Consider the following 12,269-nt stretch of genomic DNA (forward strand, 5'->3'; position numbering starts at 1 on the left):
ATGCAAGTATTGTGTAGTATTGTAGTACATATTATGTGTTTTAAATTTGTGCCCTGTCAGTTTAGACTTTAGACCAACGGTCGGGAACCTTTTGACAGAGAGACCATTAAACAATTCATACTTTCAAACATTATGCCTAGAGAGCCATACACAGAATTTAAAAGTAAATATACTTGAAAATATGTGCATTTTTAAAATTCATTTCACCACTTTTAAAGTAGAAAGGGTCTCCTATTTGTGCATTTGGGAATCAACTCTCACTGACAGTTTCCATATTTTTAGCTCACAAGTTAGCGGAGAGCCGTATGCACCCATCAAAAGAGCGCATATGGCTGCCGAGCCATAGTTACCCTAGCACTGGTTTAAACGAATTCTGAAATGAAGAAAATGCAATTGTTCTCCCGACCGCTAGAGAGTAATAACAAAATACGGGAATGAGTCCTGCGAGTTTAAACGTTTTCGATGAAGAACTACATCTAAGATGCCATTCCGCGAAACAGCAATGGTTCCTTTTCGATTTGTTTTGCGCACGCAAAAATCAGTCGCAATGTTCAAGGGATTTATGTGGTAAATTCAAACCTTCGAAAAAAATGTGTTCAAACCATTTGAAGAATTATTATTTCCTATGTGTGAATCTTTTGCATATAAATCGAATGCCATCGGAGGATGTGACGAGTGTTCTCCGCCTGTGCATATTCCCCCATTTAACTAAACCCACGCGTCGCCGACTCATCTAGAATGAGCTACTTTACGGCCTTATATCTCAGTCAAATTCAAGTCGTTTAAAACCTCGCTGAAGCTTTGCAGGCTACTTTAGCTTAGCCTGCAAGCATCTATCAAAGAAACTAGTCATCAAGTCGCCGAAGAACTTTGAAGCATCACTTCCTTCTTTAGCTTAGCCTAGCAAGCAGCTATCAAAGGCGAGCCATCAGAATTCACCCATGGAGATGCCCTCAAGAACAAGATCAGCAAAGTTCCAGGAGGAAAATTCGACAGTTTGCAAAATGATGCACGAGAAAGTTCCTCACAGACTACAAAGTGGGTTCACTTTTTATATCGCTATATCCCCTTAATCTTAGTTGTAGAAGTGCTATTTTTGTGCGCTGCAATTGCAAATATTTTAATTCCCAATTCGACAGAAGGTGCAAGCTTGATTTGTAGACGATAAAACAATGCAAACAAACGATTAAATCATAAAAATGCATTATTTCATTTTTCTATTGTTTTAGAACTCTAAAACCGCCCCCACTTATTTCAATCCAAAACTATTGCAAAATTATTAATTGGAAAAAATAAATAGATTACATTGAATATTGATTATTTTTCAATGTAAAAAAATGAAAAGTTGTAATTATTCCTTTTAAATTGAAAAGGATTAACATTAATATTTGATGCATCGCCCTTTTATAAAACGATTCTAAATAAATTCAAAAATACAAGACTATTTGCAAAGAGGAGGCTCAACAAAGATTTGGGGACATTTTAAGAGCCTGTGGGGATACTTCCTTGACCAATAGTCCTTTTTTTAAAATGCATTTAAAAAAAAAAATGTTTTAAACCCCTTCTATAGTTGATGAGAACACTGCAGCAGTGCTATATTGGTAACATCATGAATTTATGGCATGCTCTTCTGTTTAGTTTTGTTGCTGTAGCGCCCAGCATGTTAGTCCTTTCTTTCCAGCCTAACCACTGCGATATAAGACTTTTTAAAATTCCCTGTCTGGCTTAAAAGACTTTTAGTTGGAAAATCCTGGACTTTCGCAAATGCAACACAGATCTGGCCCCACTCCTCATAAATGGAGTTTAATGTGTAGACAGGGTCCAGTCCTTTAAATTCCTGGGGGTCCACGTCACGGATAAGCTCCTGGTCTACAAACACCACGGCAGTGGTGAAGAAGGCCCAGAAACGACTCAATTTTCTCTGCATTCTCAGGAGGAAGAACTTGGACACTAAACTTTTGGTCACATTCTATAGAGCCATTGTGGAGACTCTCCTGGCATACTGCATCACTGTGTGGTATGCTGGAAGCACAGCAGCAGAAAAAAGGCCATACAGAGAGTGAGCAACACTGCCAAGAAGATCGTCGGCTGCTCTCTGCCCTCACTGGAAGACATTGCTAGCCCTCGATACCTCAGAGCCGGGAACATTGCCGGGGACCCATACCGCCCTGGTCCTAACCTGTTCCACCTGCGGCCCTCTGGCAGACGCTATAGGTCTCATAAAATACGGACAAATAGGCTTAAGGACAGATTTTTCCAACAGCCATCAGGACTCTGAACTTGCGGTAGCACACAAAATTCGGACAAATAGGCCTAAGGACAGTTTTTTCCAACAGCGATCAGGACTCTGAACTTGCGGTATAATGCCAAATTATGAGTGGAATTATTTTCACTTATTTGGTTCTTTTGCCGGGAAAACAGACCTTATGGAGAAGCACTACCAATTTCGTCATACGCAGCTGGGTATGATGACAAATAGGCTTTTGTCGAGTCAATGATGATGATGACAAAGCCCATGTCCGAATATTATTCATTAAAGTTGGAAAAACTGGAACCACACACAGTCTTCCACGAGATGGGGAACTTCTGCAGACTGTGACCGAGGTAGAGAATATGCCGAGTCACTCTTCCAAACTTATCCGCGCAGTTCTTCAGTAGTTTGAAGCTGATGAAAACAGCAGCAGGGCAGAACTCCTCGTCTCCATTGCTGGTAAGCGCCGACAGCACATCCAACCTATCCCACGATGGAATAGTTCGTCAGAAGCGTTGCCTCTTCTCCCGGCACTTTAATCCAGCTCCGAAACTCCGGCGGCACCGAGGTGTTGCTCCTTCTGCTGTGTATTGTAACAGCTAGTTCCATATGTGTGACAGCGTAGGCATTGCTGATTGCTTCCCAAAAAGAAGTAGCTGAAAGAAGCCAGGCTAAAAGAACAAGGAAAGTTGTAAAAACATTAAAGTAAAAAGTATAAAGTACAAAGTGAAGTAAAAAGGAATGTATTAAGAAATATTAAAATGAAATTCAAAAAATGAATGAAGAGCTGTTAAACATGAAAGTCATGAGTGTGCAGAGCTACTGCCACTGGCTCCCGGTAGAACGGCGCCATCTTAGCCTTAAATCTTGAATGTTTGAATGCAACGCTGAACTGAACTCCAGCTTGAAAGCTTTGCTGGAGCAGAAAAAGAAAACCAAAAAGCCCTTGCCAAATTTAGGACTGGAGGAGGAAGCTGAAAGTGAGGATGAAGATGAAGTCGTTTTTTGAAGAGAAGTCTGTTGCTGACAGCGATTTGGAGTCTTTGTCCGACTAGTAACTACTACGCACTGCTGAATGAAGTCAGACTTGGAATTTTAATGAATTTAAGTATCTATAATTATGCCCCCATGAACACCATACAAATCTTGCCTAAAAAGCTGAGTGGCCTTTAAATATACCAGGGTATATTAAAAGGCACAAGTATATTAACTGGCACACAAGCGGGAGGCTCAAAAAAGGGTATATTACACGGCACAATAAGTACATTCATGCCTTGAGATACGACAGCTCCGCCTTACTACATTCTTGTCTTACGACGAAAATTTTGATCAAATAATTCACCCGAAATGTGATCAAAATTTCGTGATGCGACCAAGCCAGGTGGCCATGGCCTTTTGTGTTTAAAATATTTCTACGAACACTGGGCGTACTTTGCATTTCCCCCCGCGTTGGGTACATTTACAGGTAAACTATATTACTATGAATCGGCAGAGTTCTGCGAACAAAAGGCGTTGACAATAGACACAAACGCGAAGTAATTGAAAAATATGAGTGGGGTAAGTGTTACTGAGCTCGCTAGGCAATACAAGAGGAATACGTCAACCATTTCCACCATCCTTAAGCAGGATGAAGCATCAAGACATTTGCCTTGATTATCGCCGAGGAGAGTTACATCCCCCAGCAAGTTTTCAACTGCGATGAAACTGGTCTTTTTGTGAAAAAGAAGCGCAGGTAGACATTCATTGTGGCAGAGAAGAAGGCATTACCGGGACACAAACCCATGAAAGACCGCTTAACTCTAGCGTTGTGTGCTAATGCGAGCGGTGACCTTAAAATTAACCTGCTAATAGTGTACAATGCGGTGAACATGCGTGCCTTCAAGAGACCTACAAGTGATGTGGCGCGCTAATTCTAAAGCTTGAATTATGTGTATTGTGATTGTCAGGTTTAAGACCATATACATTCAATAATATCGGAGCAGTGGAAACACACAGCCAGTCGTGATGAGAATTTAACTCACTTCATATGAAGGAGGAAGCCAGAATAGCCAGAGCAGGAAGATGTTTCCATCTTCCAGAATGACCGTTTGGAATTCCTGGCTACTCCCCACAGACAAACTGGTTTTATTAACACAGGATCATGCGACAGAGACAAACTTAAGGCGGGAAGGTGAACAAAGAAATGGGGGTGTTATGCGGGATAACACCCCCCCTCTAATTAAAAGGAGTCGTGGTGGGAGTTACCACAAGGTCGTGTAAAATTCTATTCCAGTGACTACACTATATAAACCAAAAGACATAATAATAATAAGCATAAAATACATTCATACTTCAGTGATTATACTTGTGTGCGTCATTTTCGAAAAATTTCGAAGAGGAGGCAAGTTCCTAACAACGCTTGATGAGTTCGTTTTGAGGACTCAGGCAAAACGGCTGGGTGGGGTCAACCCGCAGAACTAAGGTAAAAAATAAAAGATCAAAACAAAATTAGAATTCAGTTGTGCAAAGTTACATTAAAAGTTGAGTGTCTGTATATTTCTATCCAAGTTAATTTAAATGTTTGTTCATTTACGAGTGTATTGTTGCCGTGGATAAAGTCCCCCCCGAACAGGCCCCACCTCCGCCTCCGTGTGTGTCATTGTCTCTCCCCTCCGCCAAATGCATCTAATTCGACATCTATTAAACACATTTTATTACTATCAAACCACTCGTTATTTATTACTTTGTCAACAAATGGCGAATTAGAAAAAATAAAACCTATTTTCCAATCCAATATCCGGTTTTTGGTGTTTTTTCAGGAGGTTGGAACAAATTCATTTGTTTTCAATTCATTTGTTTTCAATTCATCCGCTTCAATTACGATATGCCTGTCATACGATCACAGTCTCGGAACGGATTAAGATCGTAAGTCGAGGTACCACTGTAATGCGTGGTGACAAAATGAATGTATGGCTCCTTTTCCATTTGGTTTCATTTCTGTGAACAAGAAATTTAGTCATTTTATAATTTGAAAATGGTTAATCATTTATCTTCGTGTCTTTGCAGGTTTCAAAAATGATCTTGGTGCTGATGGGCAGGAGTCTGTTGACCTTGAAGGGGAAGTTGAGCTCCCCCGAAACAAAGAGGAGTCAGAGTTCCCTCAACATCAAATGGGAGACGAGCAACTTCCCATCAAAAAGGAGGAAGAGCATTTCACCTGGTCACTTGATGCATTCGGCAAGAGGGAAGATGTTCTGGGCGTGGCCAGGGGAGTGAAGGAGCCTGCAAACACCACAACATGGCCCCTAATTAAAGTGGAGGAGCCAGAGTTCCCTCAACAACAGATGGGAGACGAGCAACTTCCAATCAAAAAGGAGGAAGATTATTTCACCTGGTCAACAGTTGAATCCGTGAATAGGGATTATCTGGGCGTGGCCAGTGAAGGAGCGGATCCTGCAAACATCACAACATGGCCCCTAATTAAAGAGGAGCCAGAGTTCCTTCAACAGTGTAAAAGAGAAGAGCAACCTTCAATCAAAAACGAGGAATATGTCAAATGGTCAACTGGTGAGCCTTTCAAGAGTGAGCCTTTCAAGAATGAAAATGATCAGGGCGTAGTCAACACAGGGGTGGAGCCTCTGAGCGTAAACTCAACAGAAGGATGGATAGCAGAAAATGTAGTTGCTCCTTTATCAGATGGCAACGACTTGCTTTTTGACGATGATGATGTTAAAGATGTTAAGAAAAATCCCGGTGGCGACAAACTCTGCAAATGCTTTCAGTGTGGGAAAACTTTTGGGACAAAGTTTTCTTTGAAAACACATATAAGGAGCCATACTGGGAAGAAACCCTTCTCATGTACAGTTTGTGGTAAAAGATTTACACAGAAGGGAAACTTAAATAGTCATGCAAGAACCCACACAGGTGACAAGCCATTTTCGTGTTCATTTTGTGGTCAAGGATTCACACAAAAGGAAACTTTAAAAACGCACATAAGAACCCACACAGGTGAGAAACCATTTTCGTGTTCAGTTTGTGGTCAAGCATTCACACACAAGGGAAGCTTAAAAAGGCACACAAGAACCCACACTGGTGAAAAACCATTTTCGTGTTCAGTTTGTGGTCAAAGATTTACACGGAAAGGAATCTTAATTAGTCATGCAAGAGCACACACGGGTGAAAATCCATTTTCGTGTTCAGTGTGTGGTCAAGGATTCACAGACAAGGGAAACTTAAAACGGCACACAAGAACCCACACTGGTGAAAAAACATTTTTGTGTTTAGTTTGTGGTCAAGAATTCATGCACAAGCAAACCTTAAAAAGGCACACAAGAACCCACACTGGTGAAAAACCGTTTTGGTGTTCAGTTTGTGGTCAAAGATTCACACGGAAGGGGATCTTAATTTGTCATGCAAGAACACACATGGGTGAAAAGCCATTTACGTGTTCAGTTTGTGGTCAAGGATACATAGACAAGGGAAGCTTAAAAAGGCACACAAGAACCCACACTGGTGAAAAACCATTTTCGTGTTCAGTTTGTGGTCAAAGATTCACACGGAAGGGAAGCTTAATTGGTCATTCAAGAATCCACGCAGGTGAACAACCTTTTTTGTGCTCAGTTTGCGGTAAAACATTTACACGCAAGGACAGCTCAGAAGCTCACCTAAGAACCCACACTGGTGAAAAACCATTTTTGTGTTCAGTTTGTGGTAAAACATTTACTGAGAAGGACATTTTAAAAAGACACAATAACTCACACTGCTGAAAAATTATTTTCCTGCTCAGTTTGTGGTCAAACATTTTCCCAAAGTGATAGATTTTCCAATTAGTATTTACATGTTCAACTTTCAATAATGGACGCATCTGAGATCATATCCTTTTATTCTTGCAAGAAGAGAATCCATCCACACGCGCCTCCGGTCAGATGATTCTGAAGACCACGGTGTCTCCTTTGCTAATATATTCATCAGTGTTAAGTAACACGCATAACATAAGTCTAAACAGTACTTAGTGTTTCATAACAATTTGTCTCGGTTCTCAAAACTATTGTCGGTCTGTCGAATCTTCCCGAGAGAGTGTTGTTGCGGACCATCTTGAGGTAGCCACGTTTCCCAAAACAAGTCCACAGTTCCCAAGAGTTTGTTGTTGAACCATAGTCTCGAGAAGTCCAGGTGTGAAGGACAAGTGACCTCCAAAGGTGTTTTGGTTAACTTTGGAGTGAGCATTTCTCTTGCAAGAGATGTATTAAAACTCCATTGTATTAATGTCACCTTTATTATAATGATGAACCTAACACTCCTAATAAGCAAAGCGTTCTTCATTGCAAGCACATATATAATATTGATAACTCGTTAATATATGTAATGTTTAAACTTCCAAAATAAGCAAAGCGGTCTTCATTGCAAGCACATATATAATACTGATAAATAACATTCCTAATAAGCAAAGCGTTAATGTGTAATGTTTAATATCATTGCAAGCACATATATAATAATGATGAAGAAGCTCAAAAGAACACTTATTAACCCACACTGGAGAACAATGTCTTCCTGCTAAGTCTGTGGCTGCATATTTGCTACAACAGCCCAATAAAAATGCTACACAATTCAAAAACATTTTCAAGGCGTAGTTAATGTTCCAACATTTTCACAGAAGGGAACCTGAAAAGTAGACTTAATAACCCGCAGTGGCGAAAAGCCCTTTGTTTGTTCAATTTGTCGTTCAACACATTTGTTAAAAATACTTAATAATACATTATACTAAGTTTGTTTCGAAGGACTCATTCATAAGACTTAAAAGACACGTGTGCGCGTGTATGTTACAAATAATTAATAAAAAGGACAAACTGTTCATTTTTGAATCATATTGATAAAAGTAATCTGCTGTGAATTTGTCTGTTTGAAAAAGAGAAAAACAAGTCAATTGTTTTATTTCATGTCATCTTCACAATTCTCTTAGCTTTATAGTCTACATTCTTTTTCTTTTTTTTTTAACTATCAGAACTGACTTTGGGTTCATTTTGGAATACAAAAATAGTCTCGTTTATCGCGGTTAATGGGGACCGAGACCACCCACGAAAACTGAAAATCCGCGAAGTAGCGGTGCCCCTTTAAAAATGCTTTGGAAAAAACGTATACAGTATACCCCCCTGTATACAGTACACCATATAGAATACGGGTAGAGAGAGAGTGAGAGAGAGAATGAAATTCATGTTATAACAAAAAAAAAAAACTGAAAGATATTCCATCATGTTTTTTTCTTGCTTCTTTATGTACCGCAGCGAGTCATTAAGGCCATATTGTCGGGCTACGCTCGCGTATTTATTTCCTGCTTTCAACTTGTCCAATAAACTCACTTTTTCGTTAATTGTTAACATCTTTCGCTTTTTCTTCGGTTCACTAGATGGACCAAGGGCTAAAGAGCGTTTGTGAGGCATCACGAAGGGCTTCACAAAGTTTTTACACTTAAAAAATCACCGCGAGACAAAGACTAACTAACTAGTTGGGGGAGGGGGAGTTTGAGGGGGAGAGGGAGAGGGGGAGGGAGGGAGAGAGAGAGATTATAAATCTGCATGTATGTTTGTATATATACACATACATATACACGTGTATATATGTGTATATAGAGAGAGAAGGTGCAAGCTTGATTTCAAGACCATAAAAAATGCAAACGATTAAATCAGAAAAGGTAATATTTCATTTTTCTTTTGTTTGCAAACTCTTAGTACAGCTTTCCTCCCACTTATTTCAATCCAAAATTATTTCTAAATTAATGATTTGGAAAAATAAATAAATTTTATTCAACATTGACTTTATTGATTTTTTCAATGTAAAAAATTAACAGCTGTCATTTTTGGTTTCAAATTGAAAAGGATTCATGTTAAAATTTAATGCATCACCCTTTTATTAAAGGATTATAAATTAATTAAAATCGCAAAAATGCAAGTGACTATTTACAAAGAGGAGGCTCAACAAAGATTTGGAAGAAAAAATAATAGTCTGTGGGGATACTTTCCTGACCAATAGTCCTTTTCTTATTAAAATACACAAAAAACAGTTTTAAACCCATTTTATAGTTGATGAGAATACTAAAGCAGTGCTATGTTGGCGACGTTATGAATTTAAGGCATCCTCTTCTGTTTAGTTTTGTTGCTGTTGCGCCCAGCATATTAGTCCTGTCTTTCCAGCCTTACCACTGTGATATAAGTATAAGGCCTTAAATTCCCTTTCTGGCTTAAAGGACTTCTAGTTGGAAAATCCTGGACTTTCGCAAATGCAACACAGATCTGGCCCCACTCCTCATAAATGGAGTATGTGTAGACAGGGTCCAGTCCTTTAAATTCCTGGGGGTCCACATTACGGACAAGATCTCCTGGTCTACAAAAACCATAGCAATGATGAAGGCCCAGAAACGACACAATTTCCTCCGGGTACTCTGGGGGAACAACTTGGACACTAAACTTTTGGTCACATTCTATAGAGCCATTGTGAAGACTATCCTGGCATACTGCATCACTGTGTGGTATGCTGGAAGCACAGCAGCAGATAAAAAGGCCATGCAGAGAGTGAGCAACACTGCCAAGAAGATCGTCGGCTGCTCTCTGCCCTCACTGGAAGACATTGCTAGCCCTCGTTACCTCAGAGCCGGGAACATTGCCGGGGACCCATACCGCCCTGGTCACAACCTGTTCCAGCAGCTGCCCTCTGGCAGACGCTACAGGTCTTACAAAGTATGGACGAATAGGCTTAAGGACTGTTTTTTTCCAACAGCCATCGGGACTAAACTTGCGGTAGCACGACACACAATCCCTTCTGTGTAATAACTTCGGAGTGAGGTAACGTGGACGTTCGGCGGTGATCTGCCTCTTACTGGCTGACTGAGGTAAGTGAGAGACAGTGGGAGGTAAGTGAGAGACAGTGGGAGGTAAGTGATCCGCGGGGGCGGGGGGGGCTTTGTGATGTATCTATTACGGCATAGTGCAAAATTACGAGTGAAATTAGTTTCACTTATTTGGGTCTTTTGCCGGGAAGATGCAACTTATGGAGAAGTACTACCAATTCCGTCATACGCAGCTGGGTATGAAGCTGGGAGGCTCAAATTTTTTTAAAAATCATTTAATATAGCCAAGTATGTTAAACGGCAAAATAAGTACAGACGCTCCCCAATTTGCGAACAAACGGTACGTACAAACATGTCTGCAAATTGCATTTAGGTCAAAAAATGGTCGTAAGTTAGATTTTGTAAGGCGTGCCTTCTTCAGAGTAGTGCTTCTTTGCGCCGCTAATACCCACGACTGGTGCTGTGAGAACTCTGCTCACCAAGCATCCACCTTCCTCTGCCCTGTTCGTTGCAGTGTGTAAGTTGCCTGTGTAAGTTGCCTGTGTAAGTTGCCTAAATGCGTGACGTATCTCCAGTGTTCAAAGAACCTTTTTCATTTTTATCATTAAATATCTTGTGCATCCATTATTCAATATGGTTGGTGAAAAGCGGAAGGCTTCTAGTGAGGGAGGTGCAAGGAAGAGGCAAGCCATTTCATATGAAACAAAAATGGCAAGAATAAAGAAGCTTTATCCGTGGGAGAAAGTGGTGAGCGTTGCACGGGAATACTACAACTTGAATTGTTCGACTTTTCAGTACCATTTATAAACAGAAAGATCGAGCAGCAGGACCCAAATATTGAACATTGCACAAAGGTTGCAAAGCAATTGAATGATTCCATACAGTGCTTCCGCATTTATGATGAAAAAAAGAAAACTTCGAAATCGTCATTGGATAGCTTCTTTCGGCCAGTTTCCCGTATATCTCTCTCTCCATCTCTAATGTATGTAAACAGTATTGTATGTATTCTCCATTTTTTAAATGTTTTTTCCAGAACAAATCAATGCTGGTTACTTATACAAGCCTTAAAGGTGCAAAAGCACTTGTATAAACCTTCAATATACTTGTAAAGGTCTTCAAAATAAATTATAATACAAAATATAGCAATCAATCAACTTCAATTTGAACAATTTCAACCTATTAACACTTTCAATTCATGAACAAGCGCTCGGAACCTAACTCGTTCGTAAGTAGGGGAGCGTCTGTACTGCATGGTGACGAAATGAATGTATGACGCCTTTATCTGTTTGGTTTCATTTCTGTGAACAAGCAATTCAGTCATTTTTTTAAAAATTGGAAAATGGTTAATCGTATATCGTCGTGTCTTTGCAGGTTTCAGAAATAATCTTGGTGCTTATGGGCAGGAGTCTGTTGAGCTCTCCCAAAACAAAAAGGGGGAGTTAGAGTTCCCTCAACAACAAATGGAAGACGAGCAATCTCCCATCAAAAAGGAGGAAGATCATTTGACCTGGTCACTTAGTGTGTTCGTGAAGAGGGAAGATATTCTGAGCGTGGCCAGTGGAGGGGCGGAGCCTGCAAACACCACAACATGGCCCATATTTAAAGAGGAGCCAGAGTTCCCTCAACAACAAATGAGAGAGGAGCAACTTACAATCAAAAAGGAGGAAGATTTTTTCACCTGGTCACCAGGTGAGTCTGTGAAAAGGGATTATCTGGGAATCGCCGGCAAAGAGGTGGAGCTTTCAAACATCACAACATGGCCCCTAATTAAAGAGGAACCAGAGTTCCCTCAACAGTCCAATAGAGAAGAACAATCTCCAGTCAAAAATGAGGAATGTCTCAAATGGTCAACTGGTGAGCCTTTCAAGAATGAAAATGGTCCGGGGGTGGACAACAGAGGGGCGGAGCTTCTGAGCGGCAGCTCAACAAAAAGATGGCAAGCAGGAAATTTAATTGCTCCTTTATCAAATGACAACAATTTGCTTTTTGATGAAGATGATGTTGAAGATGTTAAGGAAAATCCCCGTGGGAATAAACTCTGCAAATGCTCTGTGTGGGAAAAGTTTTGGGAAAAGGTCAAATTTGAATATACATATGATGAGACACACTGGGGGGAAACCTTTATGTACAGTTTGGGGTAAAACATTTTCACACAAGGGAAACTTAAATAGCTATGCAAGAACCCACACAGGTGACAAA

General features: G+C 40.3%; 1 protein-coding gene across 2 annotated transcripts; it reads left to right on the top strand.

Annotated features, from left to right (window-relative positions):
• Window positions 1–376: 376 nt before the first annotated feature.
• On the top strand, window positions 377–12,211 carry LOC144213446 (uncharacterized). Of its 2 annotated transcripts, XM_077741913.1 has the most exons (3): window positions 377–1,038; window positions 5,297–6,238; window positions 11,442–12,211. In XM_077741913.1, the coding sequence occupies exons 1-3, from the start codon at window positions 942–944 to the stop codon at window positions 12,209–12,211; spliced, it is 1,809 nt and encodes a 602-aa protein (XP_077598039.1). In that variant the 5' UTR covers window positions 377–941. The 2 variants fall into 2 exon arrangements, with proteins under 2 accessions (XP_077598039.1, XP_077598040.1); XM_077741914.1 differs by lacking the exon at window positions 11,442–12,211 and having other exon boundaries at window positions 386–1,038; window positions 5,297–8,597.
• The last annotated feature ends 58 nt before the right edge of the window (window positions 12,212–12,269 follow it).

The sequence above is a fragment of the Stigmatopora nigra genome, chromosome 20 (assembly GCF_051989575.1).
Source record: "Stigmatopora nigra isolate UIUO_SnigA chromosome 20, RoL_Snig_1.1, whole genome shotgun sequence".
Classification (NCBI taxonomy): Eukaryota; Metazoa; Chordata; class Actinopteri; order Syngnathiformes; family Syngnathidae; genus Stigmatopora; species Stigmatopora nigra.

Bases quoted from the DNA above. Each gene is read 5' to 3' on its own strand.
- LOC144213446 (XM_077741913.1), top strand. From the start codon at position 942: ATGGAGATGCCCTCAAGAACAAGATCAGCAAAGTTCCAGGAGGAAAAT. The intron at 1,039-5,296 runs GTGGGTTCACTT...GTGTCTTTGCAG, and splicing joins AGTTCCTCACAGACTACAAA to GTTTCAAAAATGATCTTGGT. The intron at 6,239-11,441 runs GTGAGAAACCAT...GTGTCTTTGCAG, and splicing joins GCACATAAGAACCCACACAG to GTTTCAGAAATAATCTTGGT.